At 38.9% G+C, this 21,112-nt stretch overlaps 1 protein-coding gene across 4 annotated transcripts in view; it reads right to left on the bottom strand.

The window, feature by feature from the left end:
• NRP2 (neuropilin 2) overlaps positions 1 to 21,112 on the bottom strand; it is a 207,191-nt gene that overhangs the window by 160,715 nt on the left and 25,364 nt on the right. For all 4 annotated transcript variants that reach the window (XM_034431468.2, XM_034431452.3, XM_034431461.3 and 1 more), the window contains exon 2: positions 8,354 to 8,531. In XM_034431468.2, the coding sequence (XP_034287359.2) occupies positions 8,354 to 8,531 (178 nt within the window). The remainder of the gene's footprint in view (positions 1 to 8,353; positions 8,532 to 21,112) is intronic.

Raw genomic sequence — 21,112 nt, 5'->3', positions numbered from 1 at the left:
GAGCGCGGCGGAAGGTGCGCAGATCCGGGATCCTCCGTATCTCCGGGGGGAGCTCATTCCAGATAGTAGGTGCCCCCACAGAGAAGGCTCTCACCCTTAAATTCAAGCAGCCTAATTTTCATTAGTATAAAGAAAATAGATCCAAGAGATAGGTAAGAAACTCTTGACATAGCCTATTTCATCATAACCCTCAGCAAAATCTGTAGGTTGTACACACTAACACTAAACAAACTTACTTAGAACTACCGGTAACTCTAATATGAAAGAACATTATTTCTAAGCAAAAATACTAAGAAACACTGGTTGCTTTATTTTCATCCAATTCTCTGCTGAAACAGAGTCCAGGGTAGTTAGATGCTTTTCTAAGGTGAGTAAGAAATCTAGTGGGCAAGATCTTAGCTTGGGAAAATTAGTCCATATCCCTCATATGACTTTAATTCCTGAATTATCATTAATTCAGTTCTGCTGGTATTCCAGTTGATTGCCTTTAGGATGCAGAATACCTTCTGTAAAATTTTGCACTTCCCCTATAAAACTAAAAGCTTTAAACGCAATGGAATAATTAAGGAATAATGTTAGCATAATGAGAGAACAAGAGTTTGGATTTTAAATCAATGCTGTTGATATATTCTGGAGGCATTTGATCTATTTTTCAGGATCAAGAGACCAATTTTAAGGTACAATGCATAATACATCTAGCGTTGATTACATTTAAAACCAGTTTTCTGAAGCCTCACTGGCCTGGCCATTTAAGGTGGGTTCATTGTATTCTGCAATGATTTGTGTAATTTCCCTGTGTGAATTCTTCACACAGCATTCTATTTTTGTCAACCAAGAGCAAAAGAGGAAGTTCAGTTCAAGGTGAACACATTTAAGAATTTAAAAACCTGGTGACAACTTCACAGTTGTCTCAACTTCAGCCACTCTCTCTCTCCCCTGTAGGAGGGAGAGAGAAGTCTCAGAAGGCTGCATGCCCTCCCTGCCATGTCACCACCAGAGGGGGATGTAAGCTATCATTGAAGAAGGCACAGAGCTACCCATGCCAGGATGTCCCTTGGGTTACTCACAATTGAACAGAATTGAATAATGACAGAGAAAACTTTTTGGGCTGGTTTTAACCAATCTTCCGTTGAAGCAATTTCTTTGCAGTGGGAGAAAGTCTGCCCCACATCCATGATACCAACATGAAACAAAAAACTATCTGAATGCCCTATATGATCCTTCCGCATGATGAGTAGCCCAGCGTGGAGAAGCGAGACACATATTTCAGCAGCATTAATTCAGACACTGGAGGGCTATGGGACTGGGGAAGAGAATACATGCATACGGATTCCAAACTGAAACCTGAACTTGAAAGATGCTGTTGGGAGGGAGTGGGTGAATGAAAAAAGAAGGCCTTCCGTGCAGTGATTCACATACTGATGAGGTTTCAGAGTCAAATTTTCCAACCTAGGCAGAGTCAAAGAAATGAGAAGCAGCCATTATAGCCAGCTACGTGACCAAGGAGAACTCGGGGGCGGGGGGGGGCAGGGGGCGGGGGGGGGGGGTTCAGCCTCCGCAAGTTCAAGTCTCCTTCCAGATCAACAATGAACCTTGGCACAGGCATGGACATGGAACTTTGCTTAATCTAATATAACAGAACACCACAACAGTCTTGTTCTTTTTCCAATGAGATGCAGCTTCCCAATTCAACAAGCAGATACCTACCCACCCACCCCTTCCCAGCATGGATACTTGAAGAAGAGCAAGAGGGAAAACAGCAGCTGCACTCACTGCATGGAGAGTAAGAAATGGCAAGATGACTTGGGTTATTACCATTATTTCCAAATAGTTTGGCATGCTTCTAATCAGTGCTTCTGTTTCCCTTTCCCCTTTTGCTTTCAATTGGCTGCTGTGTCGATGCCTCTAAAGAGCAGCAGGGCAGACGATGGCTCAGCCTCCAGCCTTCATTTCAGAAAAAGCAAGCATTCAACCTCCTGACTGTGCCTATCGCAGCACACCCTGGGCGTTGATAACGGAAGGACGACAATTTCCTTGGGGTTGGAAGTACTTCCCCAAATTGAAGTGCTTTTTCCTCAAGCAGAAACAAAGCTGGGGGGAAGGAAGCAGCAAAGACGCTTTAACAGGGCCAAATGATTCCTTTCATGGTAAGGAAGGCCTCAAGGCAAGGGGGCTTCTTCCTAATTTTCCTAATTAACAGTTCCTAACGGACTGTTGGGATGAATGAATGGGTCTCCATATAAATAAGCAAAAGTGGGTTCATATGGGAAACAGAATAATACATTTGGTTTAATTCTCTTTTGCTTTTAATTCTTCAGCCCATGATTGCGATCAGTAAATCTGAAGATAAGGAAGCCAGGAAGGAAAGAATCCTGGTTTTGATTTTTCACTAGTCATTGGGATTGGGAAAAAATATCTTCTGCAAAACACTTTTGAACATATTCCCTTTTTAAAACTATTTTTCCAGTATCATCTGGCTGTTACTGCTGCTGCTGCTATTAATTCATAATTCCTGAAGCAGTCACATGTATGACCCTGGCCGGCCATGGATCATGGGAAAAAACTATATCATCATAAAGTAACTAAGCTATGTTTTGATGTTTGCCTAGCATCAATTTACTGGGGGACTGAAAATTACAGGGAGACATTACTCTCTACAAAAAACGTCATGACAAGACAGAGAATAACTAAATCCTTTATAGCAGCATAGAAAAGCTTACAGGGATCCCCGCTCAGAAGAATTCTTGGCAGCAACCGGAAAGTCCCCCCCAAAATTACACCATGGCCTCATTGATTATCACAGAAACAAAGAATTCTGGGTTGTCACAGACTCCGAAAGTCCAACAGGCCCCACTAGGACATCAGTGACAGATGACCATCCTGTCTCTCTTTGAAAAACTCTAGGAAGGAAAATTCATTCTTTAATGTGGCAGGTTGTTCCACTTCTACATGTCTTCTTGACATGTAGCTTAAATCAGCTTCTTTTCATTTTAATCAACTGGCTCTTGTTCTGTTATGTGGGCCAGCAGAGAATGATTCCACTCCTTTTTCTTTATGACCATCCTTCAAACTACTATCATACATTGTGGCTATATTCATCTTTTCTGTAAGTTAAATGGATCCAGATCCATTAATAGATCCTTTCAAACAGTGGATATCATCCTGGTAAATCTCCCTTCCCCAGAATCCCTGATCAAGACCCAATATTAAACCTTTATTGAACCTTCCTTTCTTTTTTGCCTGTCTGTCCAGTTCTCATGAAACCCTAAGGTTCTCTGGATAACACTTCAATAAGCTCTAGAGTAAAAGATTGCTTTGATTAAAACCAATGATATAAACTGAGGACCCTGGAGATTTGCAACTCTCCCACAAATTTTCTCACATTCCATTCATGGGATCAAAGGAAGAAAATATTCAGAAACAGACATATTAACCATTTTAATTAACTTAATTAGAATTCCATTTAAATTAAAACAGTTTTACTTCTGTTCTGACTATTTGCTTTTTCTTGATTTTGGTTTATATACTTTGAGAAGTGCAGATGCTAAAAGGCCATTCCAAGGCAAAGATCAACCAGGAACTGGAACAAGTTGTGCAGCCCTATTTTGCATGGATAATATATACATGGCATCACTGGAAGTAATGACGTTTCAATGCATGAAGGCAAAGGGAAAGAAATAGCAGGCACTTTCTAGGAAAAGTGCTTAAAAATACGTTTTAAAAATTAATTGAAATCACAGAGGGCTTTTAAAGGCCTAACCACAACAAATTTATGATCATTTATTTGTGAAAGATTAAGTTAGGACTATGTTGGGACATTATGCAAATTACATAGAATTATATTACAGTCCTAATGCAGGACATCCCATTATTTATGTATAAGCAAAATTTCAACCAATTACATAATAAAACAGCAGCTGCTGTTAGGCTGTAGAATTGTTTAAATTGTTTTGTGCAAGTGAATATTCTACTTTCCAAGATCAAAATCTATCACTGCTAGCCTGCTTAGAAGTAGAGAGGCTTTATAAAGTTTGGTGTGGATTTAATCCTCCCAATAAGTAGATTAAAGAGCTTTAGTGAAAATCTGGCTACTGATAAATTATACACTTCCATTGTACCCTTTGTTATCACAATCACTTCAGTTCTCTTCAACAGCCTTTCAAAATAAACTTTGTAAGAAATTCTCAAATAACAGCAAAAATGCCCTATTTTCCAAAATATTTCTCTACTGTTTCATGCACTCACTGCTTCCATCCCCCCCCCACTTTTTTTTTTTCTTTGCATGCTGATTTACATTTAGGGTGTGTGTTTCCTTTCTCCCATGCTGGACTACGCCTCTCCCATGATTAATTATTTTAAAATGGCTAATGGGTTATTGCCTTGCCAGCAATGCCTCTCCCTCCCTCCCTCCCTCTCTCTCTCTCACACACATACACACAGACATTATGAGAAGAAGTGACATTGCAAGAATAATAAATTAGAGGATTGCCTCCCAGGATAAAATGTTACTGATATAAAATAGACGTGTGATTCTCCCCATGAATACACTGCTGCAAATTCTTTCATTCTAAGCATTTAAGCCAATTCTCCTATAGGACAAGCATATTATTTTCCCTTTAAATATGGAACAAGATATCTGGCTGATTATAACTCAACTGCTATTGCAGTTCCTGGATTCTCAGGCAGAATGAATGCTGCATTTGGATCCTAAATTTTATCATATTAAACTTTTATTTTTCTTCGGAAGTACCTGGACAGGGAGTTAGCAGAAATGAAAGCAGAGTAAACATCTGAACCTGTTGCTTTAGCTCTCCAACCTCTTATCTCAGCTGGAGGATTGAATGGGAGGGACAGTCATATTAATTTGACCAAGACCAAACTTCTCCATATGATACAAGTCTGCTGGATTAGGAGTCACACTGATATTCAAGCCAATCGAAATGCACCTCCCCCTTCAAACCTGACCTTGCTATTTTGATATCTTTCATTCATCTTTCATTCAGCCAAGAATAGAAGAAAGCCATAATTTGGGACCAGCCAATAAACCAGAAGATGTAGCTGCAGGTAAAAATGAGTTTGTTTGTTTGATTGGATGAGATATATCATTTGATGAGATATATCAATTAGCAAGGTAATCATAAGCCATTACTCTGCCTCCAGAAGCCTCTAACACAGAACTGCCACATACAGTTGTTCCCACTGTATACTGCACCACATCTGGCCTTCACATAATTGATGATTTGCAAAGGACTCAGTGACACTTTCCTTTCTGGGCAAAATAATAGTAACTAACTGGTCCACCAGGAGACAGGAGGGCACTGGGGAGGGGGGGGACCGGGGTTTCAGCAAACAGGCATGATGACCTTATCCCCAAGGAGCGTGGACATAGCAACATGTATACACCTCCCCCACTTCTTCCAACTTAAAAAAAAAAATACTTGAAGAAGAAACATTATTTTCTAATTCACAAGAAGCTGCAATTTTCTTGCAATTCACAAGAAACTACCAAAATAGAGCTAACCAGCAAAAAGAGAACACAGTTCTAAAGCTTTGCAGCTTAGCTTGAAAGCTATTACTTAGAACAAACCATGATGAAGTATAATATCTGAATTAAGCTTGTTATTTCCTTCATGCAGAGTGATCCCTAGCTGTTTTCATTCAAAGTGATGGCAGATACCCTTGTAAACTGCTCCAAGAGCTAGAGAAAACAAGGACTATAAAACTATCAATATTAAAAAAAATATTAAAAGACATTGAGAGGTCCAACAAAACCAATCTTGGATAGCCACCAAGACAACAAAAATAATTTCATTCCAAAATGAACTGAACAGTTTAAACATGTACCAACAAGGATCTAAGCAAGCAATTTCAAGCTATGTCAGTTATATGAATTTACACTATTTTTTCTTAAGGATAAATTTAATTTCTCTGTTCTTATTTTTCCAGTTTCTTCTTTTAAATGTAAAACTTAACAAAGATTAGGCACATTTCCCCTACTATCTGTGTTTCACAAGAAATGTCCTTAATCAGAAAGCATTTTGTGCACAGTTGAGTGAATTTTCATTAAAGATATATGAATGTCAAAGAATAATTACGTTTTAACACAATTACAATAGTACAGAAGCATCAATTAACTAGGTTTACATTAAAATGTGAACCTAGCATTTCTCCCCACCTACAGGAGAAATTATTATTTTGGAAAAATCAAACTGCTGTATCATCAACCAGCACATCAATTCAATTTATCCACCCCCTCAGAAATAAGTAGGACTTAAAACCACATGAAAAGACTGCAGGATCAGATCTAGACATTCAAGAAAAGCAAAATATTTTAGACAGCCTCTAGGCCACAGACATTCAAACAGAGCTATAAAACCCAAGGGGCTACCTCATTAATTCATGCTTTTAATGGTGCTCACTGAAGCGGTTAATTATTTCTTACTAGCTGCTAATTGTTTTTCTTGGACATCGAGCTCCCTGGCTTTGCAATTCACCAAGTGCTGTAGAATCTGTCTGATTTTTGAAGGCAGGGAGCAAACACTTCTCTACTTATGAAAAATGTATAGCACACGAATAACCAAACCGAGGTGACAAGCTGCCGAAAGAGTCTATAGTTCTTTTTGCTAACCAGATGGGAGAGGAAACGTTAGGAAAAGTGCATTTTTCTCCACTGCAAGAGAAGTGGCACTTGCCATCAATATTTTATTTTATCAACATTAATAGTTTTGTACCTGGCCAATTACTGGAAATCCAATTGTAGCCTTTTTGAGTAAACAACAAAAACAAAAATGCCATCGTCATGCTATAAAAAAATAATCCCTTTTTTCTTTAGTCTTTTTATTATACAAAATCACCTAAGTATCCACCAATGGGAATTGGCTATACAGGTAGTCCTCAACTTACAGAAGCTCATTTAGTGACCATTCAAAGTTACAATGGCATTGAAAAAAGTGACTTACGGCAATTTTTCACATTTATGGCAGCACCGTGTGAAAAAATTCAGATGCTTGGCAACTGACTCATGTTTATGACGGTTGCAGTGTCCTGGGTCATGTGATCCCCTTTTGCAACCTTTTGACAAGCAAAGTCAATGGAGAATCCAGATTCGCTTAATAACCGGGTCATTAATTTAACAACGGCAGTGATTCACTTAACAACTGTTACAAGATAGGTTGTCAGAACTCACTTAACAAATGTCTCACTTAGCAACAAAAATGTTGGGCTTGATTGTGATCGTAAATCGACCGTACTGGAACAACAGAACCAATTATGTTAACTCCTATCAAACATGTAAATATAGGGCTTGCTCAGGACCAAAAGCCACATTTTCCAAGCTTCAATTTCTGTGCTTTACTATCTTATGAATTGAATGTCAACACATCTTGCAATTTTCAAAACTAATCTCTAAATTACCTTTCCTTGCAGTCTGTGGCTCTCTTAGTTTCCCTTCCCCCCAGCAAAGTGGCAGGCAGTTCCTTGGGTCAGTTGAAGAGGAGGAGGAATGATTTGTGATATTCCCTGTAGCTTCCCACAAGCAAAGTCACTGGGGAAGCTGGCAGGAATTCAGAAGTCACCCCTGCTCCCAGGGCTTTTTGCCCACCAGGGATCATTCTGTTTCTCTGTTTAAGTAACAGAATAGCTCTTGAAACACTAACCTAACACTAAATTGATTGTCTAGTATGATTCTAAATATGTTACCAATAGATTTGCTCCTATGTGAAAAAAACACAAAGACTCCCAACCAAACCATGAAGCTGATTCTGATTCCTGAAGCAGGAGCTCTTATTCCTGTATCTTTTTTTTTTTAAAGTAGCTTTTTCTTTTCTACCTCTGATGGATGAACAAATATAAGGAAATTGAAAATACTAGCATTGTGTATCTGTTTAGGCAGTTACTAAATGCTCAGTAAGACAGAAAAAAGACCTTGAGAGCCATGGCCATGTCAGGCACCAGAATATGATTCACACATTCCCCATCTCCCTGATTCTGTGCTTATTTGCAATGTAGCAAAGAGTAGGAATAAGACCTCTAATCTGTGCTCATGCATGCAGTGTAAGATATACTAATGGCTTATCAGAAATTTTTGCTTAATAGCTACATTCCAAGTGTGATATATTACTTGCAACTTTGCAGAATGGCACCATCAATTTTAGCTTCAGAGTTTCAACCTCCCATTCATCCACACTATCTAAATTCCTCCAATCACAGTATCAGTTTTTATAAAGATATTACGCTAATCATACAGTGGGAATGAAGAGAGGCCAAGAATCAGGAGGAACAGACTGGATTTTTTCCCCTAAGTCAAGGACAGGGGCAGTAGGAGACAAAAAAAAAAAAAAAAGGAACTGCTTACTTGCAATCGTGTTTCTCAATTTCAAAGTGAGGGTTGAAGTTGAGGGTGATCTTCTGATTGGGTTCTGGGGCATAAATGATCCACTCACAGTTCTGATGGGATGGGTAGTCTTGTGGATAGCCGGGTGAAGTGATGTAGCCAGCATCTTTGGAATTCAAGCGGCCCCCGCATGGCTGAGCTACAAACAAACAGATAAAAATATCCAAAATCTAAAATAAAGGCAGCAAGTGACATTGGTGATAATCTTAAAACACTTTAATATATTTTTCTGGTAATTGATGATTGAATTATGTTGTGATTTTCTGTTTTCCATTTGTTTTACTGTAGATGTGGATATTTAGATTTAGCGTGCATAATAACATCAACCTCAAATAGCAATACATTCACATCTTAGACAGTTCAGGAAAATAGAACAGCTATAAATGGGGCCCATCTACAAAATTTCTTTTTATTCCCCTGAATATTTAAAACAGAAAACAGATTATTTGGAAGTAAATAGAAGTGCCTCCAATTCTTTCCTTTCTTCCATAGTTAGTCTAACAGGACTCACAGGGATTATTAGATTCCAATTTAATAATCCTGCCTTTGATTTAAAAAAAGGAAAATACATAATTTGAAACTGGAATGACTATAGTCCAACTGACTATCATACACTTCTTTTCCTTCTTTGTCCCTGGTAATGCCTTTTCTCACCAATAGTTCCTCTATTTCTGAATTACACAATTCAGTACAACTGGATAAATCTCGCATAATAGTGATCACTATGCTTCAGTGCTTGGTTGTCATTTATCTTGAGAAAGTCTTCATAGGATGGTACTTAGCAGAGAACAGCCAACTGTTCTCCCTCCCTTCATAATTACCATGTCAAATAGGAGTGAGGAAAGCCATTACACCCCAAGGTACTGAAGGAACTGGCAGATGTCATCTCAGAACCACTGAACCAAGGGTGAAATGCTACCAGTTTGCTCCAGTTCAGGTGAACCAATAGTGATAAAAACTACCAGTTTGGGTGAACTGGTAATAAAAAAATGCTTTAAAAAGTAAAAAAAAAAAAAAAAAGAGGAAGGTTCCGACAATCACAGCTATGCCACGTGATCATCAGAACCTTTTTAAAAAACTTTTTTAAAGCATTTTTTTACTACCAGTTCTGGCAAATAGATAGTAAAAATGCTTTAAAACGTTAAAAAAAAGTTGGCCACACCCACCCAGTCACATGACCCCCCCCCCCACCAAGCCACACTCACAGAACCAGTAGCAAAAAATTTTGCATTTCATCCCTGCACTGAACTATATGTTTCAAAGATCCTGAAGCACCGGGGAACTTCCAGAGGACTGGAAAAGAGTGGATGTAGTTCCCATATTCAAAAAAAGAAAAAAAAAATAGATGTAGGAAATTATTGACCTATCAGCCTGAACTCAATACCAGGGAAGATTCTGGAAAAGATAATCACACAACAAATCAGTGAACACCTAGAAGCAAACAAAGTAATAACCAAAAGCCAACCTGGGTTTGTCAAAAACAAATCATGCCACACTAAACAAATTGCATTCTTTGACAAAGTGACAAAACTAGTGGACCAGAGGAATGCTGTCGATATAATTTACTTGGACTTCAGTAAGGCATTTGACAAAATAGACCATAACCTACTACTTGATAAAATAGAAAAATGTGGGTTAGACAGCATCACCACCAAATGGATTTGTAACTGGCTGACCAATCGCACTCAACGCGTAGTCCTCAATGGAACTGCATCTACATGGAGGGAGGCATGCAGTGGGGTACCCCAGGACTCTGTTTTAGGCCCAGTGCTCTTCAACATATTAATCAGTGATTTGGACGAGGAGATAGATGGGGAACTCATCAAACTTGCAGATGACACCAAGCTAGCAGGAACAGCCAACATTCCAGAAGATAGGCTTAAGATACAGAAGGATCTTGACAGACTTGAACATTGGGCGCTATCTAAAAAAATGAAATTCAGTGGTGAAAAAAGTAAGGTTCTACATTTAGACAAGAAAAACAAAATGCACAGGTACAGTATACAGTATGTGGTACCTTGCTCAATAGTGGTGACTGTGAGAGGGATCTTGGAGCCCTAGTGGACAATCACTTAAATATGAGTCACAGTGTGCTGCAGCTGCCAAAAAAGCCAACACAGTTCTAGGCTGCATAAAACAGAGGGATAGAATCAGTATCACATGAAGTGTTAATACCACTTTATAATGCCTTGGTAAGACCACACTTGGAATACTGCATCCAATTTTAGTCGCCATGATGTAAAAAAGATATTGATACTCTAGAAAGAGTGCAGAGAAGAGCAACAAAGATGATTAGGGGACTCAAGAATAAAACATAAAGAACGGTTGCTGGAACTGGATATTTCTAGTCTTATGAAAAGAAGGACTGGGGTGACATGATAGCAGTGTTCCGATATCTCAGGGATTGCCACAAAGGAGAAGGAGTCAAACTATTCTCCAAAGCACCTGAAAGTAGAACAAGAAGTAATGGGCAGAAACTAATCAAGGAGAGAAGCAACTTAGACCTAAGGAGAAATTTCCTGACAGTTAGAACAATTAAACAGTGGAACAACTTGCCTCCAGAAGTTGTAAATGCTCCAACACTGGAAGTTTTTAAGAAGAGATTAGATAACCATTTGTCTGAAGTGGTGTAGGGTTTTCTGTCTAAGCAGGGGGTTGGACTAGAAGACCTCCAAGGTCCCTTCCAACTCTGTTATTCTATTCTATTTCGGGAGTTACCTGGCAAGATTCAACAAGATCAAACACCTTGGCTTTTGAACGTGCTCGGAGTTTAAAATCTGTCTTGAAATTCACAAATAGAAAATAATTATTCTTTTTGTTTTTTTAAGCAACAATATTTATTTTATTTACTACATGTTTGTCCCACCTTTCTTGCCCAGGACATTTTTCATGATCTCTTTCAACTATTCTTAATTTAGCTGAAACCAAAAAGAGATCTGGCTCAAGATCATACAACATGGGAATTTCATCAGGAAGAAATTCCAGCCAATCTTCTCCAGTCCTAATTTAACATTTTAATGTAACAGTAGCACTCTAATGCAAGTAGACTATGACTACCAAATCTGATTTTAAGTTTTTTGTTTTTCAGTCTAGGAGCAACAGAAGCACCAATTCTGTTTCTGATTTATTTCATTTATTTCTGTGGAATAAAATCACCTGTAGTCTAAAGTAGATGATCTGCCTAAGTGTTGACTCTCCAACCTAAATTGAGGGAGAAGCAATCAAAAAATTACTAAGCCATCTTTGACCTTTTACAAGGTAGTTAGATAGCCATAGGGTATCCTGAGCATGCTCTTTTACAAGATAGCACCCTAGAAAAGTATCCACCCTGTCCAACAACAATGCCTGGTCTAAAAGGTCTACGTGTCCCACGTTAGGCCCACACATACAGTCTCTGGTTTAGCAAGGAATAGCTTTCAGATTACATCTTAACATTTCTTCTTTCCGTTCCAACCACAAAACTGCATGTCCACACCCCACTTCACGTCCTTTCTGCATGTCTTTCTTTCCTGGCTTTGCCTTCATCTCCTCCCTGTCTCCTTCAACATTTCATGGCAAGCTAAGCCGTTGGAATTAAAGACAGCAATAATCAGCAGTGGTGGTTTTTGTGGTACTGGCCCACAAATAGCCTGGTAACAATTACATCTTGAGCGAGGAAGCACTTTCAACCCTTAGTTATATAACAATGGGCCCAGGAGAGTGATTTAATCTTCAAGAAAACATTTCATCTTACAAATGCCACAAATCTGATTTATTATTTCATTACTGGCTTAGGGGGGAAAATCTGCATCATACACACAACTAAATGCATACTAAAGAATCTCAATAATGCCATTCCAATATGGCTGTAGAGCACACTGTTTTTATTTTTACTGTGTCCATCAAAAGGGACAAAACTGCACAGCGGTTCATTGCCACCACCAGATGATGTCCCCTCAGGGCAGCCTAAGGGGACTGTCCCTCTCTGCATGCCTCAAGCAATTTCCCAGAAGGAATGAGAAATAATGAAAGAAGGAAAAGTGCAGACACCCAAGAATTAAATGAAATAGCTTTCTCTTTGAATTACAGCTTTGGTTCAAATATGACCACAGCTGGAAACAGATAACAAAACAAATACTTTTGAGCAGTGTGATTGTACGTGTATTGTTTCTAGCAGCTACCCCTATTTGGAAATATCCAATGACAGGAGAACATTTTAATGTGAGGAAAATATAGTGGACAGAATGGCCATGTCTTGAGAACTGCTAAACAATGTGCCCCTTGCCCTGCAATCAGGCTTAGCCAAGCCAAGCAAGCAGCTTTAGTTTCTCCTTCTTGTGCTGCTTCCAATCTAGTTTAACCTATTTTTTCTAACTTGCTTTACGGAACAGAACTTTAGCCATCATGATCCAAAGCGATATGAGTTCTCTGCAGTCAAGTTAATAGCAGCCGACATTTGGCAAGGGGTTTTCTACTGGTGCATTGCTAACTGCTGCTAATTTAACTGGGACAGCCAAGACACATGGACAACCTGGAGAATTCATGCCTGCTTTACCATGCTGCTTCATGTTGGGAGTGGGACTCTAGGGGTATCCAGCCTAAATAGCATGGGGAGGGGCACACAAACAATATTAAAAAGGAGGTCTTTGGTAGTGGTGAAAACCTTGAGAACAGGAGGCTTTTCATAATAAAGAAAGCTCCTGAACACAGGCTCTGTTTCCCAGCTCCTCCTTCTAGCCTCTGGGGATGCTTTTATTCTACAGACACATGACACAGAGGAGTAAGAAAACTCTTTTAAATCAAGGAACACCAAAAAAGCTACTGGTGTATTCCCCACACTCCACCCTGTGAACGTTATCCAGTGAAAATAATACCTCTTGCTTATACAAACTTCTGATTACTCAAATGCACTGGATGACCTCATGGTCCTTCAGATAAATTGGGGAAGAAAAAGACAGGGGAAATGTTGCCTCAGCTGCATAGATACATAAGCAAAAGGCTGAAATTAGAAACTACAACAAACACTATATAAAATTATACAGTGCCTGTAGTTTTCCATTTGGGGAAATTGTTAATGTTTAGAATTTCAGGAGACCACAGGAAAGAGAACAGAGTGAAGAAAGTAAATGGACTTCAGAGTTTTTGCTTCTCTACTGTCAGTCATGCTTGAATGTCACCATCTGCATGAAACAGCATGGCCTTGTGAATTATATATTACTTCTCAGCAGCTAACTCTGGGTTTTAAGGACAGGGGCCTTCTTCCCAAGAGGTATGCATTTCCTCCTCTCCCCCACTCTGGTTGAATGATTGCCACTGAAGGTCCAATACACAGGAGGCCAAGCAAAGAACTTGCTTACCACAAACTGTTTTGTATGCTTGCCTTTTTCAATTTGTCGAGCCTCCGAATCTAGTTCAGCTGCACTAAATCACCTAAGAAAATCAGGCCACAGTCTGTAATAGGTGTGTCCAATCCTACATTTGGTGCCAATACACAGGAGGTGTCTGGTGCTCTCCAGCAGGGATTAACAATAACCCCATTTCTACCATGCTGGTTGTATTAGCAGACATAATGAGCTTCTCACAAATAATCCCATTTCTGTCCAAGAGTTACCCAATCTTCCCAGGGTTCCAAATAAGCAAACTGCATTTTCTGTTACCACTTCACACTGTCCAGTGAGTACAACAAGGAGGTCACTTTTTTTGGAAAAGGTGGAAGGCATCCTGGCTTTCATTCTCCAGTTTCGTCCAGTTTAGCTCCTCCAACCCTGGTGGTGGCACCCAGAGCACCGAGGCATATTGAGAGAAGGCAAAGGTGGAGACCAAACTCCTTAACTTGATCTCATTAAAAAAAAAAAAAAAAAACCTCCTTACCCTTCCCTGAAAAGCTATTCTCTGAAAGAATGGTTTTCCCCTTCCCAAGGATAGGACTAACCTGCTTTGTCCAAAGCCAGCAAAGAGGACTAGTGACAACAGGAAATGACTTCACAGCAGGATCTCTCTGCCTCCTATGCAAGCAACTTGCCATCTCCTGTTTCACAAAGGACTGTTTTCCTCTTTCATAAAATCTACCTTCCTTCCTCTGTGCTAGAGGAGACTCACAACATCAAATTTCTGGTATTAGGTAAACTGGTAAAAGGTTAACAAAACTTTTTAATCATGGGTCATGACCCAGAACCAAAATTCTCAAAATTTATCATTCTAAGTTCCACCCACCCGCCCACCCCCTTTTTTTTTGCACTCTTAGATAGCAAGTCTTCTGTGAAGACAATAGCCTGGCTTACTCATCCCTGGCAGATTCTCTTAAAGTCCTCTAGAACCATAGAATGTATTTTATCAGAACAAATGATATGCTCAGCTAGCAGTTAGCTATATAGCTCTGCAAGTTTTAAGTTTTAATTTGCTAGGTACGCTTTGGAGTGGGAACTCTTTCACCTTTTCATAGGTTGCATCTAGATCCTAGCTGTGAACAGAATCTTCTAGTGTACGAACCTATTTTTTAGTTTTTATATTTCACTTTCTTGAAAATCTCCCTTTTGTAGTATTTTTTGAACTCATTTTTGACATCAGAGAATACAAGTTCAACAAAACACGCAGTTCATATATTTCAAAATGTAAGTGTTCCCTATTTTATAATTTTATATACACTTATTTTGTTAGGTTACTTTTGGAATGAATTATTAGTATTACCGTGTTTCCCTGAAAATAAGATGTCCCTGATAATAAACCCAATCGGGCTTTTGAGCGCATGCGCTATAATAAGCCCCCCCCCAAAATAAGCCCCCCTGAAAATAAGCCCTCCTCAAAAATAAGCCCTCCCTGAAAATATTTAACCGCATGCGCAGCCGATCCCCGCCATTTCCTCTGGTTAGGTTTATGGAGATGGAGCTGGAAATCGGGTAAGATGGCAAGAGGAGCCCTGTCTTGCTCCATGCACCACAAAATAATAAGACCTCCCTGAAAATAAGGCCAAGTGCTTATTTCGGGGTTCAAAAAATATAAGACAGGATCTTATTTTCGGGAAAACACGGTGGTAGTATTAGTAGTATTACTACTACTACTATTATTTAGAAATACTTTATACAGAACCCTACAATATCTGGCAAGCAAAGCCCTTGTTAACAAATTGGCAGAACATTCTTGGCTTGTGTGTACGCCTGCACATGCACACATACACCCACATATGTGAACTGCTTTGTTCCGAAACATGCTGATTGTTTCAATACGTTTCCTTCTACAAACCTCATCCAAATAATTCTATGTGACTTTCCACTTTGGGGGAAAAAAACGGTATCCAGAAAAAAATCACAAGAAAGAATTTAAGAGGTAAGGATATATAAAAACATCTGGTTTTGTTCCATGGAGAGAATTTTGTCAACACAAAAACATTTATATAAACCCACAGCTCTTTTTAAAACCTCTTCTCTTTTCTCAGAATCCAGGCACATGTATGTATGCCGTATAGATTTTATGCATACAAACTACGCAGTTATTTTTCAGTTAACTTGATAGATGTACATGTCTACAGATTTTTTTTTGCCGTCCTCCGCACACTTTTACACCCACCTCATAAAAACAGCCATGCATCATTTGCACAAGTCCAACTCTTCCAACAAAAGCATTCAAGGGACACATTTTATTTTGCCTGGAACACAGACAAAGTAAGCAAAGAAAACTTTTATAACTTCCATATCTCATCTGCCCTTCACATTCAAGCTCTTGCATTGCGTTCAAGATTCTCACATGCTGTTAAACAATTTTTTAAAATGGAAAAGTAACAGAAATTCATGTGCAGTTTTATAGTTCCCCACATGTCCTTTGCATTTTATCTTGAAATGTCAAGCCACTTTATTTGACAGAATATGAAAAGAAAAGAAATATAATAGTCATTTTTCAAACTATGTACTCATTATAAAAAATAAACCGAGGTTGCCAGAAATTAGGAGGAAACTGCATGAAACCTGGATCCTAGAAAATTTGTCTGTATGATGGTCATATTTACAAATACAAAGCACTCTTAGAAGAATTTTGTTCAAAAAGCCCTTATCTAGGATAATCATGCACATTAAAAGAAAAAGTGTGGGAGGGAAGAGAGAAGAAAAAACAAAGTATTGCATTTATCAGGGAAAAAACCCTAAAATATTGCATTTATTAAGGTCTAAATAAGGGACAAATGGCGGAACAAGGAGGGGCATTCTCAATAGCGGGCATAATAACCCCGTATTCTGCCTATTCACCATGCTTCATAAACATGTCATCTGTTCATGAAGATGAAAATCTGCATATTTTCCATACAACTTATACATGCAGAACTGGAGAATAGAAGTATCTGAACAACATTTTGTATGTTTTCTACGCAATATGCTTATCCCCAAGCGGATGTTGGGGTGTATATGTAAAACAGATTTGTATAAACTCTGGTCAATATGCATAAACTCCAACAAAACATCAGACAAATGAAAACCATTTTGGACATCATCTCTCTCTCTCTCTCACACACACACACACACACACACACACACACACACACACACATTTATTACCATTCTGGAAGAAATATCTAAAAAATTTCCTCCAGGCATAGCAATCTCCAAAGTTATAACACTACTGTTACAACACTAAGCCTTTAGAATTGCATAAACAAACTCCAGTTCATATTAACATCACAGGAGATCTTGTACATCCTTAGTATATTTCTTAATTAAAGATATGAGCTGGGGCCAGGGTGGGGGTGAAGAGAGAACAGGCCCACACTGGTGAAAATACTGCTACTAATGTACATAAGCAAAATATTTCTGCACAGGATCTAATATTAAATATTCAAAGAGAATTTTCTCCTGGGTCTTGCAGTTTTACTTTAAATAGTAATTGGAGATGTAAAGCGACTCGATTAAAGCGGTATTGTTATTATTGCAAAAGAAGACAGACTGTACAAAAAAACCCAAGTGGGATTTAAGGTTCAGTGCGTCTAACACTGTTGCCATTGAAGACTGACGGTAGGTAATGCTGGAGCTAAAAGCCACAGGTGCTTCCTTGCTCAGCCCCGTAAAATTGTACAGATCACCCACAGATCACCAAAGGAGCAGAGTTACCAGAACGTGTGCCTCTCACCAAGTCTCCCTCTCTTTCGAGAAATTATCTGAGGACCTCATGGTACTTCAACAATAAACTCAACATTGGGTTTCAAAAAAGGAAAAACCCAGACAGCTGACTTCCTGAGCTGCCAGAGCTCCAATCCTTTAAACTGAACGCCTTATTTGCTTTTTTTCCAAATGCCATGAACATTTAGGTTCACACTCAGCTCCTGCCTGTCTTTGAAGAAAAAAGATTTTCTGCTCATCACAATTCAGTAAAGAGGGAAGATTTCCCGAAGGCAGCTTTCCACCTCAGCGCATGTGTCCATTTAAAGTATACTAAGGACTCCATTCATTGAAGGTTGAGCACCTTTTGCAAAAGTGCTGAACAATCTCAATTCTCAGCGAAGCTGAAAAATAATCAGCACCATCCCATTAAAGGTGCTCTTCCACTCCCTCTCTATGAATCATAAATGTCCTCAGCAAAGCCCCAAAGCCTTACATGCATAAAAGTCTGCTCTAGGATTCCTCTGAATCCTCCATCTGAGACCTACATGGTTCTAAGCACTCTTCTGCTGAGCACAGAGGCCTCCATTTGCCCTTCGCACGTTTTAACAAACAGATATCAGACTACAATCATTGGCATATCTGGATAGTATTTATAGGCAAAAATCCATTGTAACAATCAATGAAATAATGATTGGTTAAACATTCTGGGTATATATTTATTTCATATTTTTAGATTAATAATAGCCTCTCTAGAATGTTACACAAAGCCTAACATAGAAGCAAAGTGTATTCTACAAAAACACATATCATAATGATTATGCTTAAGATGCTGCATTGGGTCTCATATGACGCTTCTTTGCTGAAGATATCCTGTTCTGCTGTTTTTGAGCTCCGTGGTGGGAAAAAGCCCCAAAATATGAACGTATCAAATAAACAAAGGTGAATTTTGAAAGAGGTTGATTTCAACAACCAGCATTTGTTCATACTGTTAGAAACCTCATGGCGATTGAATCTCATCCTGATTCTAACTACAACATAACCAAACATTTATCTTGTTTCTAAGGAAGCTCGCACTATGACATGATTTGGGAACTGGTGGTCTATGCTTCTGCATTGTCCTTTAGCAGTATCAGAGACAGAAATAGTCTAAAGATCAGAAGACAAACTCCCAGTAGAGAATTGTAGCCTAGAGGCATGAACAAGGATTGAATAATGTAAATTTGACATCTTCTGATTTAACAACAGTGCTTATGAAAGTAATCTATCAAAGAATGACATCTAAGACAGAATCCACTAATTGGATAGAAAAAAATGACCTTTCCACTTGATGGCAAAGGTTATTTCTAAGAGATGCATCTTGCTGGTTTAATTTATATGCAGAGTAGATTATAAGAGATTCCAAATCAAATCAACAAAAACACCACAAACATTTGTAAAAATGCTACATCTGTAGGCCACGGGCTTTCTGCAGGCAAATCACAATGCAAGTAAATACATCTAAAAATTCAAGTTTTCATTACCAACTGGAAATCCTACCCACATTGCTAATAAAGCCTTCAGTATTCCCCCAGACAGATGTTTAACTAAATTTCATGGTAGGGATGCAGTCACGCTCATGATAGTTTTCTTTCTCTGCAGTCTGAACTAAGATTCTGTTTTTATTCAAAACGACTTCCCCTTGTCATGAGACCACCTCATAAATGCCACATCTGGGCTTAAGCAAAGGAGAAGAACAATCCATCAGCCCAAGAATGTGGTCATTTGACCACTTCCTAAGGCCAAGAGGGATGGGCTATAATATATCCACTTTATACTGCAAGACAGCCGTTGAGTAATGAACTCCTGAAATCTCAGCATATGGCTCTATTTTTCCGGTGAACATTCATGAGAACGAAATAAGATTCAAGCTCTCTTTCTTAAACAAAGATAAAAAGGAGGAGTTTTTTAAAACATTCACATTCTGATGTATTTCAGGTCTCAATCTTGCAAAGATTTGATGGATGTTTTCCTCCACTGTGTTTGGAAGGATTAATTTATTACAGGGATGTCCTAACCTACCTCCAAGAACCTCAGGGTGATAGAACTGCTATCTCTTCTCCGCCTTATCATCATCACCTTTTGTTTTGTCACAACAACTCAGTAAAGCAGGCTAAGCAAAAAGACTGGCCATCATCACCTGTGACCTTCGCAGACAATGTGAACAATGTGAACCATTTGCACAATTTGAATTTGTACGCTACAGCTGGTTCATGACATAAGGCATTCTAGCAGTTCTTGCCCCATTATACAAGTATCTTGGGGGCGGGGGGAAATCAAATAGGCAAATATGGTTTTAAGAGTGCAACTGCAAGCGTGTCTTTCTTTCAGTCCTAGTATCTTTAAGAAATAAAATTATAGAACTCTTCAATCAATTGGGCTTGCACATGAGCACATATGTACACAACTGCTTCAGTTCCAAGCTTGCAACTTGGAAACTTCAAGTTTGTGGCTTGATCATGGTTTACCACATCATTAGAAGACTTGCCCAAAGTTTTCCAGCAGTAATAACCCTGAAAGTATTTTATAGTTTATTTGGGAGTGCCTACAGGGATGTTCAGACAAAAGTCCGTTGTGTACAAAACACAGTAAGCCATAAAAATGCTCAGGCAATTTTCTCCTATAGCTAAAACTCTTCATTTTATCCTCTGGGTTACATCTACAAGGTTATGCATAGGAGTCATCCTCTGTCAACCCATTAGTATGCTTAGAACTTATTGTTCAAATAAGCATGAATGAATATATGGAGTTTTGGGGGGGGGGCTTCAAGTCAGTTTTCGACCCTTGGCCACTTCCTGGACTAGTCCCTGCAGTTTTCTTGGCAAGGGTTTTGGAAATGGTTTGCCCTTGCCTGCTTCCTAGGGCTGAGAGAGAGGGACTGGCCCAAGGTCACCCAGCCGGCTTCATGCCTAAATGGAACTAGAACTTTCTTAGCACTTTCAAATTTTAATTTTGGCTACATACTTTTCAAGCAGAATATCTAGAAAAAGAGGGAGTACAGAAACCTCTTCTCAGCAAGATCAACTTTGATATAAATATTAGACTCAAAATTGTGTTCAAATTTATTTAATGAAGAGGTCTGGCATTCAAAGTGATGAAGGGATACCTCAGTGAAATATTTCTGCTGTACTTGTCTTAAAAGTTTTCTCTTCCAAAGCCATCTATATGTGTACCTAATGGAGTTTAACTTTTCACTGCCAATGAGGAAGACAATGAAGAGAAGCTATTTACAGAGGATGTAGGGGTAGCCCACAATTTATCTTTTAATATTCACATTTTCCTTTTTAACAAACACAGCTGATGAGATTTTACATCCTGCTTAGCCATAATACCACCTACACTTAATATCATTATCTGACATCTTAGATCATAAACAAATGTAATTCCAATAGAGCAGATGATTTAACTTTGTTAATTGATATTTATGTCCATTATTGTCCATGTATTCCTGCAAATGCAGTTCCGGGGCCCTTGATGATAGTTCTGGAATTACAGTTCCTAACATCATCATCAATCATTGAGCCTCCCTAATACACCGCCACTCTGGTGCCTTCCTTCATGCCATCATCTCTTAGAAGAACCCATGTGGGGCTGCCCCATGCAAACTCTGTTCTGTCCAGCTTAT

This window comes from Pantherophis guttatus, chromosome 1 (genome assembly GCF_059756535.1).
Source record: "Pantherophis guttatus breed Tessera chromosome 1, ASM5975653v1, whole genome shotgun sequence".
Taxonomy (NCBI): Eukaryota; Metazoa; Chordata; class Lepidosauria; order Squamata; family Colubridae; genus Pantherophis; species Pantherophis guttatus.
This window is presented reverse-complemented; position numbering and strand designations above follow the sequence as displayed.